This window comes from Hylobates moloch, unplaced genomic scaffold, assembly GCF_009828535.3.
Source record: "Hylobates moloch isolate HMO894 unplaced genomic scaffold, HMol_V3 SCAFFOLD_23, whole genome shotgun sequence".
Taxonomy (NCBI): Eukaryota; Metazoa; Chordata; class Mammalia; order Primates; family Hylobatidae; genus Hylobates; species Hylobates moloch.
In genome coordinates, this window is record NW_026652298.1 from 40,513,567 (window position 1) to 40,534,124 (window position 20,558).

Here is a 20,558-nt window from a genome sequence, read left to right on the forward strand (position 1 = left end):
TGGGAAATGGTGAATGGCCTTCTGGGAGAGGGCCAGTGGCATGATGGGAAAGAGTGAATGGCCTGCTAGGAGAGGGTCAGTGGTATGATGGGAAAGGGTGAATGGCCTGCTGGAAGAGGCCAGTGACATGATGGGAAAGGGTGAATGGCCTGCTGGGAGAACGCTAGTGGCATGATGGGAAATAACAGTAGGCCCACTGAGAAGTCCTATTTGTAGAGCTTGGGAAGACACCTAACAACAGTTGCCATGGAGTTGGGTCCTTTTATTCCTCTGTTAATTTTTTCTTTTGTTTTATTTTCAGAAACGGGTTCTCACTTTGTTGCACAGGCTGCATTGCAGTGGCAATCATAGCTCACTGCAGTCTTGACCTCCTGGGCTCAAGTGATCCTCCCACCTCAGCCTCCTGAGCGTGGGACCACAGGTGTTCACCACCATGCCTGGCTAATTTTTTCTTTTCTTTTTTTTTTTTTACAGATAAGATCTCATCCTGTCGCCCAGGCTAGAGTGCAGTGGTGCCATCATAGCTCACTGCAGCCTCAAACTCATGGGCTCAATTCATCCTCCTGCCTCAGACTCCCAAGTAGGAGGTGCCAATCACCATGCCTGGCTGATTTTGTTATTGTTATTATTATTATTATTATTATTACATTTTTGTAGACATGGTGTCTCAGTATCTTGCCCAGGCTGGTCTTGAACCGAGCTCAAGTGACCCTCCTGCCTCCGCCTCCCAAAGTGTTGGGATTACAGGTGTGAGCCACCATGCCTGGCCACTAATTTATTAAGTTACAAAAGGAATACATGTCAGTTGTAACTAGTAAGGTGGTTCTGGCATGAGTAAGGGTGGGTTAGTGATCCCTCACGACCCTTGTTGGACAGCTGGCATGTGGTTCCAGGACACTATCCCTCCTCAGGATGCAGATGCATGGCTGCTGTTAGTGTTTGTGTCAGGGGCGCAGTGACTGCAGACGCTTAGGAGCTTCCAGTCCTTAAAAGGACAGCTTCCTAGGCCAGAACTTCGGGGCCCCAGCCCTGTGTATGTTTCAGGGAGTCACGTCTGCCCCACGGAGGACCTGGGGGGCCAAGCAAAGGTCAAGTGCCATGGAAGGGGGTGGTGTGTGGGACCAGTGGTGGTGGGAGGTGGGAAGGGAGGCAGGAGGGCTGGTCACCTGGACCCTCACCCTGAGGGCAGTTGGGGTTGAAGCTAGGAGTGACAGGGTACATTTTGTTGACCAAAAAGAAAGAGGCTGAAGCACAAAATGTGATTTAAACAGTCTCCTTGGCTGGGCATGGTGGCTCATGACGGTAATCCCAGCACTTTGGGAGGCCCAGGCGGGAGGATTGCTTGAGCCCAGGAGTTCCAGACCAGCCTGGGCAACGTAGTGAGACCTCGTCTCTGCAAAAAAATAAAAAACATTAGCCAGGCATGGTGGCAAACCTATGGTCCCAGCTACTTGGGAGGCTTAGGTGGGACGATTACCTGAGCCTGGGGAGGTTGAAATTGTAGTGAGCTGTGGTTGTACAACTACACTCCAGCCTGGGCAACAGAGTGAGACCCTGTCTCAAAAATAAATAAGTAATTAAGTGAGTAGTCTACCTGAGCCAGGATAAGGGCAGCTGCCCAGAAAACTCAGCCCCGAGGAACACTGGGTGTGGGCTCCATTTGACCTTTGTTACAGGCAGGTGTTTAAGGCCAAAAAGAGGGACTGGGCACAGGCTGATGTCAGGTTGTTGGTCAGGAATGCTCTTTGGTTGATGGAAATACCATTGATTAGCAATGGGCTGAGCATTGGTGCAGGTATGGTCTGCGGCAGCTTATTAGGTTAGTTCTCAGCTACCTGTGACAGCAGCAGGCAGTTTCCAGAGAAGAATACAGCTCAGGAGAGAGCAGGGCATGGCTGCTGCCTCATATAAGGTCTCTGGGGGCCTGATCCCTGAAAAGGACTCACCTTCCTCTGATAACATTTCTTTCCTTTCCCCTATTTTGACTTACTTTCTTGGCTTTGTGCCATTTTCTCCCTAGAGAGTAACTTCTGTGCCAGCGTAGTGGGGAGCCGAGCTTAAGGGTGGAGAAGAGTGAAGTTGTGGGAGACGCTGCAGGAGAGCAGCTCAGCCTGGCCCCAGGTCCCAGCCACCAGCAGAGCTGGAGTGGAGGGGCACCGTGGCTCTTAGGAGGGGGGTGACCAGTTGCATGATGGGTGGCTACAGAGAGTATAGAACTGAGGATGTTCTGAGTTTTCTAGCCTGAGAGGTTGGGTTTGTCCTGGCACCTTTAAGACGGGAACTCGAGAGGCAGAGCCGGCATAGGTGGCGGGGCAGGATGCGAGTTCAAGGTGCCTTGGAGAGCCCTTAGGGGTGTCCAAGAGACAGTTGGAAATACAAGCTCCGGAGGTCAGGAGCTGGGTCAGTGCCCTGAAGACAGTACTTTGGGAGTTGGGAATGTATTGACATAGAGATGTTAGTTGAAGAATGTAAAAGAGGTGAGCTCAGATCTGAACCCGGGGCCCAGCTGGTAAGGGGCAGGGCAGGGAGTGAGCTCACTGAGGAGCCTCCAGTGCCCTCTGTCATCATTAATAGTGTCAGCCTTGGCCCCATCAGCTAGTCCGCTCCCCCTGCTCTCTTTTTATCCTGTGTTCAAGCAGCCACTTGCTCATTCCATAAGCATTTATTAGGCTCCCACTGGATACATCAAAATGAAGTGAGCTTCCTCAGCTTGGAATACTCCCTCCCTGACTCCAGCCATCCGTCCCTCACCCTCAGTTTCCTAAATACACTGTGCAGGCTCCTGCCTCTTTGCTGGCTTTTGGAGTCTGTGTTTAGATTTCCGTGCCCACTGAGTTCTCCTGGAGCTCTGCCCACCTTCCAGCCTGCCTTGCCACTCAGATTCTGTGCAGCTCCCATGCACTAGATCTGTGCCTTCCCTGCTGCCTGTCTTGGCCCCAGGATACATTCAGCTGTTCGCATCTGACTCGCTGCCCCCACGTGGAGTGCCCTGGGGATGCGCCACTCACTTGTGATGCCCCTCCCCCAACCCACTGCTGGGCAGGGTGTAGGCATTCCCTGGGCATTGGTTGAATTGAGCCAAGAGCTTCACTTTGAAACTCGGAGGACTAAGGTTAGTCCCTAAAAGACACACCACAAAGCATGAGGTGTGCTCCAGCGCTACTGTGGGGCGACTGTGGGGTATATGCTTTCTTTTTTGTTGTTGTTTTTTTGAGATGGAGTCTCGCTCTGTCACCCAGGCTGGAGTGCAGTGGTGCGATCTCAGCTCACTGCAAGCTCCACCTCCCGGGTTCACGCCATTCTCCTGCATCAGCCTCCCAAGTAGCTGGGACTACAGGCGCCCGCCACCACGCCCGGCTAATTTTTTGTATTTTTAGTAGAGAAGGGGTTTCACCGTGTTAGCCAGGATGGTCTCGATCTCCTGACCTCATGATACACCCACCTCGGCCTCCCAAAGTGCTGGGATTGCAGGCGTGAGCCACCGCGCCCGGCCTGTGGGGCATGCTTTCTAACGTGCCAACTGTGGGATGTGCTTTCTAACATGCTGGAAAGGCCAAGGTGATGCTTTGAAAATATAAATGATACGAAATCACTTACCAGCTCAAAACTCTGCTGTCTTCCATTTCCACTTAGAACGAAATCTCACTCTTCCCCTCAGCCTGCGGGAACACCTCTGTGGCCTCTGCCCACCTGGCTGACTTCTTAAACATTTTACTGAAATACCCACACACTTAGAGTGGGTGTGTTGTGCCTAAGCGTACAGTGCAGGGGCTTTTCGCGGGTGGGACGTTCCCAGCATGTAACTAGCATCATTCCTCTCCCCCACCGCCTCACCCAGGGTAACCACTCACGTGACACAACGTAACAAGTATTCCCGGGGCTTTCACCTGACAGGGCCTCCACAGACAGGGCCCCTAGAGCTCCCCGGTGGATGGAATTCGCCCTCTCTCCATGCCTGGCACTTTCCTGAGATCCCATTCTTTACCTACGTGGCACTTACTCAGCTGAGATTACATGTATATTTGTTTGTCGACCACACTGCTGTCTGTTTTTCCCTCTAGACTGGAGGCACCAGAGCTCTCCTAAGGACAGGGCCCCGTCCTTCCCCCGCAGCACTAGAGTCTAGCAGAGTGCTGGGCACACTCTGAGCCATCAGTAAACACTGAGAGAGTGAATGAGTGGAGTGTACAAGGTTATCTGTGAACAATGTTCAGTAACTAACATGAAATGTATCCATTTCTTGTGTGTACAAGGTTATCTGTGAACAATGTTCAGTAACTAACATGAAATATATCCATTTCTTGTTCCTTTCTTTTCCTCAGGGGACTGTCAAACAACTCCTCCTTTTCTCAGAGACTGAGGGGAACCCCTGCTTCTTGGACGTCTGTGGGAATTTCCTGGTTGTAGGGACAGACTTGGCTCACTTTAAAAGCTTTGATCTTTCCCGAAGGTAATTTTTTTTTCCAAATAGAAGTGTGAACATTTTTTTAATCAGTCAGGAGCCAGTGTGATGGGTAGAAAATGAGTTAGAAGCCAGAAGACTCCTTAGGTGCCCATTTTAACACCGACATGCCACTCGTGCTCTGGAATGCCTCGTGTTGGGGCTCAGTTCCTGGCCTTTGCCTGGTGGTGGAGCTGTGTGAGGGAGAGGAGGCTTGAATAGTTGAAGGACAGGGAGTGGTGGGGGTGGGGAAGCTTCTATATGATGAGTACATGACATTGTACATTTGCTGGAAATCATAGCGCTTTATGGTGCAAAATGTGAACCTTAATGTATGCAAATGTTTAAAAAATCATTCAGGCTGGGCAGGGTAGCTCACACCTGTATTTCTAGCACTTTGGGAGGCCAAGGCGAGAAGACTGCTTGAGCCCAGGAGTTTGAGACCAACCTGGGCAACATAGCGAAACCCTGTCTCTACAAAAACTTTTAAAAATTAGCTGGGCATGGTGGCACGTACCTGTAGTCCCACCTACTTGGGAGGCTGAGGTGGGAGGATTGCTTGAGCCTCAAAGATCGAGGCTGCGGTGAGCTGTGGTTGTGCCACTGCCCTCCAGCCTGGGCCACAGAGTGAGACCCTGTGTCAAAAAAAATCACTTAGAATGTTAGAGGACCCCAGGATGGAACACAGAAGGTAACAAAACAGTCTCACCGTGTTAACAAACGTATGAAACAGCTTCACTAAAGGGTATGGAGGAAAAGTGCTGACCTAAGTGGCTCTGGGAGTGAGGGGAGGCCCTGGCGAGCACTTAGGCCAAAGGAACTGCACAGGAGCTCGGCTCTCTAGTTGAGAATCCTGCCCCCCACAGGGGGTGGGATGAGCACACTGATCCTATGATGCATGTGCACTGGAATTGGACAGCTGAACAAATGGAGGGTAGATGGCAGGAGCCTGGCATCGCAAGGTGGGAGTGGGAATGACAGATTAGCAAGGGGAGGGACCAGAATAAGCCCTGGGAGAATAGATGAGAGGTAGAGGTGTCAGCATGAACAAATGCCTGGCTTCATGTAGGTAGGGATGCCTCCACGCACAGAGTCGTAGGTGTGTGTCGATGGACCCGTTGGTACACACGTATTTCCCCGCTCTGTCAGCTGAGAGGGCCTAGAAGCAACAACTCTGTCCCAGCAGGCACACCTGGTGCCCAGACCTTGGTTTCCACCACCATCCTCCAATAAAGGAGCTATGGATCCTTGGAGAGATGCTGACTCTAGGACCAGGACAGGAAATGCACAAATGAGCTGGCAGCATCTGTGCTGCCCGCAGGTGAGGAAGTGCTAAAAACAAAGCAAACCAAAAAGCCTCATAAAGATGGCAGGGTAGGGGGTCACAGAGACACAGAACCCACCAAAAGAGGTCCTAATAGCCAAAGCTGGAATAATTGGAGGAACAAAATAAATGAAACAGGCCAGATGCAGTGGCTCATGCCTGTAGTCCCAGCATTTTATTTACTTATTATTGTTATTTTTTCTGGGTGGCCCATTTCATCCTGCAAGTCCCAGTACGTTGGGAGGCCGAAAGAGGTGGATTGCTTAGGCCCAGGAGTTCAAGACCAGCCTAGGCAGCATGGTGAAACCCAATTTCTAAAAAAAAAAAAATTAGCCAGGCATGGTGGCTTGCATCTGTAGTACCAGTTATTCAGGTGACTGAGGCAGAAGGATCACTTGAGCTCAGGAGGTCAAGGCTGCAGTGAGCCAAGATCACACCACTGCACTACAGCCTGGGCGACAGAGTGAGAGACCCTGTTTCAGAGAGAGAGAGATAAGGAAGGGGAGGGGAGGGAGAGGAGGGGAGTGGAGGGAAAAAGACAAAAGGAGAGAAAGAAAGAAAAAGAAAGGGAAGGAAGGGAGGGAGGGAGGAAGGAAGGAAAGAAGGAAGGAGAGAAGGGAAGGGAGGGGAGGGAAGGGAAGGGAAGAGGGAGGGAGGAAGGAAGGAAAGAAGCTTGAATTATATCCCAGAGTAAAAAAATGACTATGTATGAGTCCGAATGATATGAGTAAGTCAATAAATAGGGGAGAAGAGACAGATGTCCCATAGAAAAGAATTTCACGGCCAAGCGCGGTGGCTCACGCCTGTAATCCCAGCACTTTGGGAGGCCGAGGCGGGCGGATCACGAGGTCAAGGAGATAGAGACCATCCTGGCTAACACGGTGAAACCCCGTCTCTACTAAAAATACAAAAATAAATTAGCAGGGCGTGGTGGCGGGCGCCTGTAGTCCCAGCACTCGGGAGGCTGAGGCAGGAGAAAGGTGTGAACCCAGAAGGCGGAGCTTGCCGTGAGCCGAGATGGTGCCACTGCACTCCAGCCCGGGCGACAGAGCGAGACTCCGTCTCAAAAAAAAAAAAAAAAACAAGCTACCACTACATAGTTTGTATTGATTCTGTTAGCAACAAACTAGAAACAGCTAAATGTGACTGGCAGGGGACGAGTTAAATAGCTCAGTGTGTCCCTACAATGGGAAATTGTGAAGCTGTCACAGCGGGTGATGGAGCAGTCCCCACGTGCTATGAAAAATCGCCAAAACAGAGCATAAGGCACAAACTCCAGGTATAGAACGGCATACAGCAGCGTTGTTTTGGTTTTTTTCGTTTTTTGTTTTTGAGATGGAGTCTCATGCTGTTGCCCAGGCTGGAGTGCAGTGGCATGATCTCGGTTCACTGCAACCTCCGCCTCCTGGGTTCAACCCTCAAGTAATCTGCCTGCCTCAGCCTCCCAAAGTGCTGGGATTACAGGCATGAGCCACCACGCCTGGCCTAGAACAGCATTTTTTTTTTTTTTTTAAATTTTTTTTTTATTTTGAGACGAAGCCTCACTCTGTCGCCCAGGCTGGAGTGCAGTGGTGTAATCTCAGCTCACAGCAACCTCCGCCTCCCGGGTTCAAGCGATTCTCCTGCCTCAGCCTCCCAAGTAGCTGGGATTACAGGCGCCCGGCACCACGCCCGGCTAATTTTTTGTATTTTTTTTTTAGTAGAGACAGGGTTTCACCATGTTGGCCAGGCTGGTCTCGAACTTCTGACCTCAAGTGATCCACCTGTCTTGGCCTCCCAAAGTGCTGGGATTACAGGCATGAGCCACCATGCCTAGCCGCGAACAGCATTTTTAATAAGCTGCTTGAACGAGAGGAAGGGAACGAAGCACTCACATTCGTCTTTGTTCGTAAGAGTACCTGAGGTGGAAGAACTCACCCTGTGTTTTGCGTTTGTGCCACCTCATGATGCACACGTGCCACCCAGGGTGAGAAGCAGCCTAGGAGCTGTGCAGCACTCAGCCGGTGAACAGAGGTTTCAGGGTGGGCGGAGAATCGGGAACTGGGCCTCTGGCGGGCACTGAGGTCCCTCTTCCTCCATGCAGAGAGGCCAAAGCACACTGCAGCTGCAGGAACCTGGCGGAGCTGGTCCCCGGGGCGGGAGGCATCGCTTCTCTGCGGTGCAGCAGCAGCGGGAGCACTGTCAGCATCCTCCCCAGCAAGGTGAGGCCCCCCCTCGTCCACTCGCCCACTCCGCCTCCTCACCTCTGTCCTCCCAGGCCGGGCCTCCTGCCTGCCCGTGCCTCTCTCCTCCTGCGCAGGTCTTCCCGTCCTGTGTTCTGTTCAGCTCCACCCTCCTTCCCCTCCTCTCCCCGGGTCTCTCCCTTCCGCCTTCTCCGGGAACCTCCCCAGCATGGTCCTCACCCAGCCTCTATTCCTCCCAGACCTGCCACCTTCTGTCCCCTGCCTTTCTCCAAATCTTCCTTCATCGAAACAGTCATTTCCTTGTCAGAGAGTTGCTCGCTTCCTCTTCATCCCTGCCTTCTTCATCCCACTCAGTTTTCTTTGGCATGAGAGGAGGCACAGGACTGTCGGAGAGCCCTCAGGCATCCCGCTCAGAGAGGCAGGGTGATGTTGGTATGCTGAGGGCCGGCGGCAGCCACATGGAAGGGTCTGGCAGGGGTGGCAGGGCATGGCAGCGCTGTTTGGAGCTGGTTGGTTCCTTCCCTTCCGCTGGTGCCAGTTCCCTTGTTCATTCGCTCGTTCAAGGGCCGTGACTGGTCTCCTGCCGTGAGCCAGACGCTTTGCTAGGCACCATGGACACAGAGGTGCTCAGGTGAGCACAAGGACCCCGCCCACTGCCTGTGGATGAGCGGGGAAGGAGGCATGTGTGCTTGGAGGGTGTGGAACTGCACAGCGTTGCGCTGCTGTGGAGCTCGGGCCAGACCTGCTGAGGGGGTGACAGCCCAGCCAAGGTTGGGGGAGAATGAGCAGGTGAGAACTGGTGGGGACAGCAGAGGGCAGAGGGCAGAGGCCGGCATCAGCAAAGCCTGTCCTCATCGAGGGTCTGCACTCGTGGTGAAGGGCAGGGCTGAGGCTGACGCAGGTGGGAGCTGACTTTCACCTCAGGGCAGAAGGATGAGGGTAACATCAATATCATCTTTCTAGAGGGTTCTTTCTAGAAGATAGATCAAGGGGTCGGTGGGTGCAGATGCCTACTTGGTCCCCGTGGCAGCCACTGGAGGGCTCGAGCAGCCGCAGTGGGGCTTGATGATGGACTGGCCGAGGGGTAGGGCAGGGCAGGGCTGCAGAAGTCGTTTTTAACCCTTGCAGCCAGGTGGGAAAGGAAACCAGGTGAGGAGACGTTTGCAGTGAAGGTGGATGAGCAGAAGGGCAGGTGCCTGGGAGGCAGCCAGTGGGCAGTCCCACACCTGGTCAGAAGGGAGGGCCAGGGCTGCAGGCGGAGCTCAAGGGACAGGCGAGAGGATGTCCCCAAGGAGGAAAAACAGCGGCCACTGTGGCCCTGAGAACCCAGATGGGGCCTGGGAAGCCAGATAAGCAGGTGCCGCCAGGGAGGTGGGGCCACTGGGAGAAGGAGGCAGCCAGGAGCCTCAAAACGGTCGAGGGTGCATTCTGAGGGGGTTAACACTGACGGGAAGACCCAAAAGAGAAAGCACAGGGTCCCAGAGGTGCCATGGGGGAGAGCATGAGGCTGGGAGGAGGCAGGGGCTGGAGCAAGGGGCCCACTTGACCATGGCAGAAGGAAACAGTGGAAAAGTTCAGCTGTAATAAAGGAGTTTCCGCTGAGAACTGTTGTCCCGCACCTGCAATCCCAGCTGCTGGGAGGCTGAGGTGGGAGAATCACTTGACCCCCAGGAGTTCGAGACCAGCCTGGGCAACATAGTGAGACCTCGTCTCTACAAAAAATATTTAAAAATTAGCTGGGCACAGTGGCACGTGCCTGTAGTCCCAGCTACTTGGGAGGCTGAGGCGGGAGGATCTCTCGAGCCCAGGAATTGGAGGCTGCAGTGAACCGTGATCTCGCCACTGCACTCCAGCCTGGGTGACAGAGTGAGACCCTGTCTCAGAAAAAAAGGAAATTCATGTTTACTCGCCTGTGGGAGATTCAGTTTATCAGAATCCAGATTCCTTTTTGTTCCCTTGGTTAACTACTTCAGGTTACTATTGAGAGCAACTGGACACAATTTCTTAGAATTCGTTTTCAGTTCTCTGAAAATATAAAGTAGTGATTCAAAACCTGTTTCAATGGGACAAAAGGAAGTTAATGTTCCAATTTCGAATGCTGGGCTGGGCATGGTGGCTGTGCCTGTGATCCCAACACTTTGGGAGGCCGAAGTGGGTGGATTGCATTGGTCCAGGAGTACAAGACCAGCCTGGGCAACATGGTGAAACCTTGTCTCTACTAAAAAATAAAAAAATAAAAAAATTAGTGGAGCATGGTGGCATGTGCCTGTAACCCCAGCTACTCAGAAGGCTGAGGTGGGAGGATCACCTCAGCCCCGGAGGTGGAGGCTGCAGTGAGCTAAGATCGCACCACTACACTCCATCCTGGGCAACAGAGCGAGACCCTGTCTCAAAAAACACCAAAACCAACAAATTGTGAATGTTGAAAGCATGCTAGTCCTTGGAAGCTGAGCGGCCTGTGGACTTGGTGACACTGGGTGTGTTTCTCTTGACACGTGCTGCGTCAGCCCCCTAGCACAGCCCACAAACCCGCTGGTCTGGGCAGGCACCGTGAGCTTTCTGGTTTTCTCTTCTCCTAGGCTGACAACAGCCGTGATTCCAAAATCTGCTTCTACGATGTTGAAATGGACACAGTGACCATCTTTGACTTCAAGACTGGACAAATCGATCGGAGAGAGCCGCTGTCCTTTAATGAGCAAGAGAATAATAAGTAAGATTGTGATTCAGGAGGATTTTGTTGGAAAAAATGATGCTCAGTTACTTCTCAGCTTCTGGGCGGGTTGTTGCTAAGTTAACGCGCCAGACTCCAAAGGCCCCAGCAGGCAGCCACAGGAAAAAGAAAGAGGAAAACAGAAGCACACTCTGGCAGTGGGTAGATTTGAGTTCTTAGTCTCTGGCCTTCAGGTGGAAGGTTCTGGAGTTAGCTGAGTGGAAACTGGAACTTCTGGAAGGGTTCTGGCCGGGAATCTGTAGAAGTGGCTCATGAGTCACTGCAGAGAGAGAAATGTGGTGACCTCAGACCCATCCACGTCTCTGATGTTGGGGGGCATTTGCCTGTTTAAAGAATGTACTTCTAGGGAGAATAATCGTCTGTCTTCACTATATCTGGAGTTCCTTCTGCGACTGAGTGCGCGTTTGGAGAACTTTGAGTGCTGTTGATAGTTCACTCACAGTTCATGGTTGATTCTGCATAAAGTGAGGCACAAAAGCAAAGTGGGCCGCGGAGCTGAGCCTGCCTAGCCTGCGTGAGCCAGGCCCGCAGGGCAGGAAAGCAGGACAGGCGCCCTGGGGCCTGCATATGCTCACAGAGGAGCAGAGCAGTTACAAGGCTGGGCTGGCGGGTGGTTTTCTCTCTTTTTTTTTTTTCCCTCCTCCATTACTTGACCACCATCAGACACACCCCTTCTGTCCAGCCCCCCTGGATTCCCCCTGCCTCTCTCCCACACACCTTCCGCCTCAGATCCAGTTCTGGAACCTTCTTTCACCTGGTGGCCTCATTTCATCCCTCTGCCGGTGACTTCCTGTGGAACTCTCCATCTTCACAGCTCACCGAGTGCAGGCCCCGTTCTCCCCCCTCAGACAATGATGCCTGACTCGGCCAAGTGGCAGCTCTCCCCCCGCTGCCACTGTTCTTGGGCTGCTCCTCGAACCTCTCCTCTAGTCCCCACTGCCCGTCACCCAGCTTTTCTCATACCAAAATGTCTTTTCACTCATGCTTTTCCGTCTCTACTCTGCGCCTGCCATGCGTGGCTTCCCCTGGGAAGCCTCTGAGTTCCTTTCCGCATTCGAATCTTGCCGCCTTACTTCCGTCCGTTCCCATCCCATGCCAGGCCGATCTCACCTCACGGGAACCAGCTTGTGTCCCCGGGCTCTGTGGGCCTCAGAGCCGCCTTGTCTGGAGCATGGCACTCGCCCCTCTGCCCTGCTTTCTGCTCTGCTCTGCACTGGTGCCGAACGTGGCTGTGAGGGCACCTCCATTGTTGGGTGCAGCGGCTTACTAGGGGATCTTCATGTTCTGCAGCACCGGGTCCTGTCCTTCTTCAGCAGCCATGGGTCGTGCTGCCCAGCAGGGTCCCACTCTGCAGCCGGGGTTCGTGATGTCCTGGGGGCAGCGGATGAGGCTCATAGGACTCCTCACCTTGGGCACCTGCTCTCTCTTGAGACTTTGTGTGTCCTCTGCCGGCACATCATTGTGTTTCCCCACAGCATTTTGTTCAGTTCTGGACCCATCCAACATAGAACTTTAGAGATGGGAGGGACCTGAGTCCAAGGGGCAGCACGGCACAGGGACCAGTGGGGACAAGGAACCTGGCATGACCACAGAGCCAAAGCCTCGATCCCGCCCAGCAGGGGGTGCCATCCCACCTCGAGGTTGGCCTGCTGGTCCTGGAGAAGGAAAAGGGTCCCTTTTGCTTTGGGGATTCTTCTGGGCCTCCATAAGCCCTCCAGAATCAAAGCGTCATCTTTCTGTGGTTCTTTCAAAGCGGGCTTTGCTCAGACCCTGAGCCCAGTTGTTAAAATCTGAGAACACGTTCCAGTAGGGCGCATGGCAGTGAGGCCCCAAAGGTTCTCCCAGAGCTGAGCACGTGGACACCGTGGTCTGGGACAGCACCTGGAGGCCTCGGGAATGTGTGTGGGAGGGAGACGGGTAGCAGGAGTGCCCTCCCTGGGGTTGAGACGGGTCTTCCTTTGTCTTTTAGGAGCCACCTCTTTGCGGATGAGGGACTGAAAAATTATGTTCCTGTGAACCACTTCTGGGACCAGAGCGAGCCCCGGCTGTTTGTGTGTGAAGCCGTGCAGGAGACGCCGCGCTCCCAGCCTCAGTCTGCAAACGGGCAGCCCCAAGATGGGCGTGCTGGCCCTGCGGTACGCTCTGCCTGTTGTATTTGAGTTTAAACACACTCAGTGGCCATTTGCCAGACTTAAGATCTTCATGGGCTGCGCACGGTGGCTCATGCCTGTGATCCCAGCACTGTGGGAGGCCAAGGCGGGAGGGATCACTTGAGCCCAGGAGTTCGAGACCAGCCTGGGCAACATATTGAGACCCTCGTCTCTAAAAAAGAATAATAATAAGAAGAATTAATAAAAAAAAATCTTCCTAGCATGGGGTCTGGGAAAGGGGTCCTGAAAATTCATTCACATGGAGTAGAGCATCTGCCTCATGGCTCCCACTGACGGCGGCGTCACTGTAACCTCAATACCACCTCATGGATTTGCCATTGCTAGGTCTGTTCTGAGCTATGCACAAAAGCCACGGTGTGCGGTGTCTCCTCTGAGGTTTTTGCCCGTGGGCCAGCTTCACACTTACGGTCTGGTCGGACCTGAATGGCATTGTTTTTGGTTCTCTTGTCTCAACTGGTACATGTGATTCTCTCTCTAGGAAAGAAATCTTTTGTTTGTTTGTTTGTTTTGTTTGTTTTTTGAGTATCTCTCTGTCGCCCAGGTTGGAGTGCAGTGGTGCAATCTCGGCTCACTGCAACCTCTGCTTCCCGGGTGGAGTGAGCTGGGATCGCGCCATTGCACTCCAGCCTGGGCGACAGGCGAGACTCCGTCTCAAAAGAAAAAAAAAAGTTATCTGCAGTCAGTGTTGATACCCGGAGTTCAGAAGCAAATCCACCCTTGGTTCTGAGGTGCTGAGTGGGAGGACATGTCCAGGTGGCATCTCTGCCACCAGAGCTGGGAGAGGAAGACATTGCCAGAGTCCTCACTTCAAGATAGAGGCTGTGGGGGTGACCAGGCAGTCAGGAGAACGGGCGGGGAACCCGGGGAAGATGAAGACGTGGCAGGGCGGTCTCCTGGCAATTTGACGCTAGCGCTCTTTGTCTGCTCTGTGATGATGCACCCTTGTCTGAACTCATACCAGGTAGCAAGGAAGGGCTTCGTCTTCCCTTCACCTCTTCTGGTTTCCTGTCCAGAGCAGCTGCAGGTATGGGCACATGTTCTGGTGTTGCTTGTTCTGCTTCTGTGCAACAGACCCGCAGAGCATGTGGTTTCTGTGCTGCGTGTTCCCTGTTCCTTGAAAGCAGGGTTGGGGCTCTTTGTTGGTAGTGCCACTGTTTATTTTTATTTATTTATTTATTTTTTTTGAGACGGAGTCTTGCTCTGTCACCCAGGCTGGAGTGCAGTGGCACGATCCCGGCTCACTGCAACCTCTGCCTCCCGGGTTCAAGCGATCCTCCTGCCTCAGCCTCCCGAGTAGCTGGGACTACAGGTGCCCACCACCACGCATGGCTAATTTTTGTATTTTTAGTAGAGACGGGGTTTCACCACGTTGGCCAGCTGGTCTCAAACTCCTGACCTCGTATTCTGCCCACCTCGGCCTCCCAAAGTGCAGGGATTACAGGCGTGAGCCACTGTGCCCGGCCTGCTAGTGTTGATTTTTAAATCAGGGTAAAGCAGCCAAAGAGGGAGAACTTTTAAACCATGAAAGCTCTTTTGAGTTGCAGTCACCAATTCAGGGTGGGAATGATGAGCATTTGCTGCAAGAAAATCAAGTCACTTGGGAGAGTCCAGTGGTCGCAAGCTGGACGAGGTGCGTCCTTCCAGTAGGCGTGTTGGTTTTTCCCAAGTGGAGCAGATAAAAGGTGGTGTAATCAAAGCAAAGCACCCGACCCCGCCGTGACGCGATGTGTGTCACAGCGGACCCACCGTGACGCGGTGTGTGTAGCAAAATGGCACTCATACCCCAGAAATTTATGTAAGTTAAAAAAAAAACAGAAGAGTACTTTTCTTTCTCTCCCAGGCAGATGTTTTGATCCTGTCCTTCTTCATTTCCGAAGAGCACGGCTTCCTGCTTCATGAGAGCTTCCCCCGGCCTGCCGCCTCCCACAGTCTCCTGGGGATGGAAGTGCCTTATTACTACTTCACAAGAAAGGTACGAAGCCACGACATCCACACAGGTGTCTTCTGATCTCTCCCCTTGCCTGGCTGGCAAGCGTCCCGGGGAGCTGAAATGTGAGTTAGCCCTCGCGGCTCTTCCGGGCTCCCCTCTCCGTAGACAACATCAGCCGTCCAGGCTCACTTGTGACCTGAAATTCCAGCAAACACTGCAGCCTGTCTGGGGAAAGTTGGAAGTGGTTTTGCTGTCAGGATAGAGAGAAGTCATGCTGATGAGTGGTGTCTCCAGGTGAAGGAGCTCTCGGTCAGGACTCAGGACTCTGCACCCTTCCCCCTTGCCTTTTCCCTGAATGCTCAACACCTTTTTAGCTTTTCTGTCTTTCTAAAATTCTAGCTGCCTTCTTAAAATCATGCATTTCTATATTCACTGTAGGGATCTTAGGAACTACAAAGAATGAAGTAAAGACCCTAACAGTACAAATCTCCATAATCCCAGCCTGGAGGCGGCCACTGTGGGCAGGCTGGTGGCTCCTTTCAGTAGGGTTCTGGCTTCTGGATGCCCGTCCGTGTGTGACTCATGCATGGACCTGTTTTTAAATTACTGAGAGAATGGGATCGTCATCAGTACACACACCCCAGTAGTTCTTTTGAACACGTTATTTACTTCTCTGCGACTTGCTCCCCATGTCTCCAAGGTCCCTTTTGGAGCTGAAACGGTCATTCTCTGCTTCTGAAAGGGCGTGCTGCTCAAAGGATCTGCAGCTTCTCTGCAGAACAGCAGCCCATGTGTGCCCCATGAGCATTCTGAGACCCGGTGGAGTGCCTGGCTCTGAGAGAGCTGCTCCCCTCGCTTCACTGACCTGTTGTTCTCAGCCTCGGGGAGCATCCCGAGTCACATGTGGGGGTTTTTCAGAGAGGAGCCTGGCTGACCTAAGGCTCAGACTCACGTCCCAGCTGGCGCCGGCCTGTGAGCCCCACAGGGGTTCTGCAGGCGGGAGGCAGGGGGCCACCAGCTTCCACCTTTCGGGACCTAGGATGCCACCAGCTGCTGCTGCTTTTATTTCTGTGAAACATGGAAGCTTCTCTCCTATTAGATACACTCCTTCAGCAAACATGTACAGTCTTCCCTGCCACTTCCTGTTTACTGTCACATCAGAGGAAGGACTGAACCGTGTAGACTCTGACCTGGATTGCTTCTGGATTTCCACAACAGTGGCTTATCAACGTTAAGAATGAACTCTGTACTTCTCTAATTTTCTTCAGTCAGCCTGTGCTACTTTTATAACCCAAGGTGGGTCAAGGCAGCATTTAAACTGGAACAGAGGGAGCATAGACCCCAGAGGGACATTCCAAGAAGGGGAAGGACAGGCAGCCCTGCATGGCCATGAAAGCCAACACAGAAGATACTGCACCGCCAGCCAGCACAGTGGACCGCAGGCGCGCCGGCTCCACACACACCCACGAGCTGGTGTTCACCTTCATGGGACCTGGCATAAAGGACACGGTGGTGGTAGGGTGGGGCACTGCCTAACTTGTGACAATGACGTGACCAGGTGTGTGCTGGCCTCTGGTCCTCGGGCTCTGCTGGAACCTTGTGTGCCGTGATGAATTAACAGCATTCACACAAGCGCGAACCTGGGTGCAGTTGACGGCCGTGTTCCTGGTCACCATGTAGAGCCAGGCTGCACAGCCAGCAGAGGCCGGCATGGTGCTGGTTTATGCGTCACACTGGTCCCTGCGGTGGAGGCAGTCTAGCTTCATGAAGACTGGGAAAGCATCGTGTGATTCGCCAAATCGAGGGCTCCCTGCTCTGTCAATGCTTGTTTCCTTAATTCCCGTATTTTAATAGACAAGTGTCACCAGATTGGCATTCCTCCGAATTTCATGCTGGCTTTACGTTTCTTACGTGCTTTAATTTCTCTTTTATTTCAGAACTCAAAGCATTAACAATGTTTTACGTTATTTCTGTTGAGTTTTCCCCATTAATTTTGCATGGTGGCGTTTGTGTCTTGCATGCATTCACGCATCTGTTCTTTTCTCTCTCGTTCCTCACCTTCCCGCATGCGTCCGCTCCTCATAGTTGTTGTTCCAGAGAGCAGGCGTGTATGACGCAGTCGTAAGTACAGACGCCCGGGTCGTGTGTCGTTTGCTTCACCGGGTTGTTTCCTGAGATCCTTTTCCTCCCTTATTTTCAGTACAATTGTCTGTGCACCGATACTTTCTGCTTAGCTCGCGTGTTCACTTTACTGAGGTCTATTGGAAGCCTGAGACACTCAGTGTCAGTTCTCTTTATGTGAGCAGGACGCCCCTCACCTAGCAAAGCGCATCAGGAGCCCGCCAGCTGTGGTCATGGCTGGGACGTGTGACACAGCAGCTCTTTCCTCTGCTGTGTGGGACACAGGAAGTACTTAGTTTACCTACATTGCGATAGAGGGAGTTTTCGTAACTCAGCTTTTCAAGTCTAGTGAGGACTAGCCATGACGTCTTTTGTCTGTTAACACTGCCCTTGTTCACATTTTCAAATGGCTTGGCCTAGTTTCTCCGAGGTATGAGGGTGGATCCGGGTCCAGCAGCTCTTGGGACCCTGCCCCTGCACCGTGTGTCTGGTCAGCCATGACGTGTGATAGACAGTCCCTCCCTCACAGAGCTGTGAGCAGGACATGGTGAATAATGAGAATTCCCATTCACACGGCGAACTGGGTACCCATTCGGTCCACACCAAGCTGACATTGTTATCAGAGGTCAGGGCGCTTCCTTGCAGTTTATTAAACCAGAGCAGGCAGGAATTCCCTGTTGTTTTTGTGCGTGGACGTTTTCTGACAGTTTCCACTCAATGCAGAAGCAGTCCAAACCCTTCAGCACTCAGCACCCTGCAGATGGGCCCCAGTCACATCCAAGCTCAGGCCCTCCACTCCATCGCCTCTCTGCGGAGCCTCGGGGCCTTTGCTTATGCTCTGCACTGTGCCAAGAAGGGTCTCCCCATCACAACTGGGTCTAACAAATCCCCCAGATTTCTTTGAGACCCAGGCCAAGTGCCGTCTCGCCCATGAGGCCTACTCACCGGGGCCGCAGGTCAGCTTCTGCGGGAGCAGTGAGCTGATGGGAGCAGAGCTGGGGAGGCAGGTGGCTGGAGTCACCCTTCAGGAAGTCAGAATAGCAGATACAAGACCAGGGAAGCCTGACACAAGAAGGCTGCATTGTGATTGTTTCACACAGGGGAGTGCGTGTGCTCTCAGAGAAACGGGACCCAGGTGAGGGGCAGGGCTAGAGCCCAGAGAGAGCGTGCAGAGCCCCTGCCCCACAGAGGAAGGGACCCATGATTAAAGACGAGGCAAGCAGTTGGAGGGGCTCGTGGAGGGGCAGTGGTCCCTTGGGAGCACCGATTTCCAGGAACTGGGTATAAGAAGATGCCAGGCGGGAATGGGGCTCCAGCAAGCCATAGCAGTGTGCTCCCACGCTGGGCCCACAGCCGCGTCCCTCCCTGTGCCATGCGGGGCCTCACTGCCCAGGCTGAGGGCTCTCCTGAAAAACACCTGTAAGGGTACACAGCCAGTCCAGGGTATTGTTTTGGAAAATTCTACCTGAAATCATGATCCTGTTACTTAATTTTAAGAGAGTTTAAAAAACAAATTCATGCACGGGCAGCCTTTGCTTACCCATTATCTGAAGCCAGAGCCAAAAGCTCTGACCATTGCCAGTGACCCTAAAGGTTTTCAGTGCATCTGGCAGGGACTGGGCCTGTTGCTAAATATCTGTGTCTGTCTGCAGAGGGATTTCTCCCTGACAATGGAGCTAAATCTAGAGGACGAGATCTGGGTGAGGGCTTCAGCTCTACGTATGAATTAACAAACACGTGGGTCCTTTGTCATTTAGCCCGAAGAAGCAGACAGAGAAGACGAGGTAGAGCCTGGGTGCCACCACATCCCTCAGATGGTGTCCAGGAGACCCCTGCGAGACTTCGTGGGGCTGGAGGACTGCGACAAGGCCACCCGGGACGCCATGCTCCACTTCAGCTTCTTCGTCACCATCGGAGACTTGGACGAAGCCTTCAAATCCATCAAGCTCATCAAAAGGTGAGGATCCCGACCACTGGCATGTCGGGAGATAGCGCGCGCTCATGGCTCTTTCCTTCCTCCGTGTCTTCCTTCTTGGTTCGCCTGTTGAAATAGTTAGTTCCTCATGACTGCGCCATGGTGTATTTCATGGGCTTCCCACTCGATGAAATGCTGCCCAGCTTGCAGGTGCCACGTGGGAAGCTCTCAGCCTCTGTGGCGCTGGGAGCCTCTCAGGCTGTTTAGTTGCTTCCTAGTGGAAAGTTCTGCCGTTCCTAAACATCTGTAATACCCATCCCTCTGGGAATAATTGCTCCCAAACAGAAGTTTGGACAAGTAAACACTAAAAACAGCCAGGTGGAAACACAATTAAAATTGCTCTAAAAGAGGTTGTCAATCGAGGGCTGTCTGCAAGTACCTTCTTCTCCATTCCTGAGAGAATCTAGAAATTCTTTCATCTTCACAAGAGCATTTCACAGATTTTAATGTCCAAAGGGTAGAAAATCGAAGAATGAAACGAAAGAGGTGAAAGGAGGGTGTGGCCTTAGGTTGCCTGGAGCGAGCCCTCCCTCAACGTGCAGTGATGATGCCTGTCACACAGGTGTCCGAGAGGGTGCAGGACCCCGGCCCACTGTCGTCCTTCTGAAGCAGCATGGCCAGTCCTTCATTCCCCATGCCGGGCCTTCCACACTAGCTGTGCAGATGAGCTCTTTCCGGTTTGCACATGCACCAGACAGGCTGAGCAGCACCGCCTGGCCCTCCTGGATTACTTTGACTTAATATAAAGGTAGTCGCAGACCATAATTGACCGTGTGGCCAGTTTAAACCTTCAATGTGGCTGGGCGGGGTGGCTCACGCCTTTAATCCCAGCACTTTGGGAGGCTGAGGTGGGTGGATCACCTGAGGTCGGGAGTTCGAGACCAGCCTGACCAACATGGAGAAACCCCATCTCTACTAAAAATACAAAAACTAGCCAGGCAGTTGTGGTGCGTTCCTGAAGTCCCAGCTACTCAGAAGGCTGAGGTGGGAGAACTGCTTGAACCCGGGAGGTGGAGGTTGCCGTGAGCCAAGATCACGCCACTGCACTCCAGCCTGGGTGACAGAGTGAGACTCTGTCCAAAAGATAACAAAACAAAACAAAAAACCAATTATTTTCAGCCTATGATTGGAAATAAAAAATTCCTTGTCAGAAAAAAGTTGAGCAGGGGAAGATAAAAGCCAACTGTCTGTGCTAGTGTGTACCATGGACGTGAATCTGGTATTTCTATGCTGTGTGCTGAGTGTGTCATAGACAGTCAGTCCGTAAATGCTTTCCAGTCTTTAGCAGTTGAAGACCAATTCCTGGAGCAATACGGGCCTCAAAATCCAAACTAATCCCCTCAACTCGCTAGAAGGCCAGAAGCAGCCAAACTAAACATTTATATTAGCAGCGGGTGGCCTGACGGCCCGGCCCCGACTGTACACATCACAGCAGTTTCTCCTTCCGGCCGATGCCAGCAGGGCATGGGGCCAGGCAGTGCCTCACCCAGGCAGAGGAGGCGCCAGGCCAGGCCTACCAGGACTGTGGTTGCAGCCCTGGTTGTAGTGTGACCAGCCAGCCTTGGGTTCTGGGTTCTGCCGGGGTGGGGGTGTGTGGGCCGGTTTTGACCCCTCAGATGCAGATGTCAGATGTTTTCTGCCCATCTTGAGGACTTACGGCTTGTTCCTCTCTTAACAGATTT

General features: G+C 52.8%; 1 protein-coding gene across 2 annotated transcripts in view; it reads left to right on the plus strand.

Annotated features, from left to right (window-relative positions):
* IFT140 (intraflagellar transport 140) overlaps positions 1-20,558 on the plus strand; it is a 99,193-nt gene that overhangs the window by 32,546 nt on the left and 46,089 nt on the right. For both annotated transcript variants that reach the window (XM_032144543.2, XM_032144544.2), the window contains 6 exons: positions 4,323-4,450; positions 7,849-7,966; positions 10,528-10,658; positions 12,649-12,814; positions 14,691-14,822; positions 18,659-18,858. In XM_032144543.2, the coding sequence (XP_032000434.1) occupies positions 4,323-4,450; positions 7,849-7,966; positions 10,528-10,658; positions 12,649-12,814; positions 14,691-14,822; positions 18,659-18,858 (875 nt within the window). The remainder of the gene's footprint in view (positions 1-4,322; positions 4,451-7,848; positions 7,967-10,527; positions 10,659-12,648; positions 12,815-14,690; positions 14,823-18,658; positions 18,859-20,558) is intronic.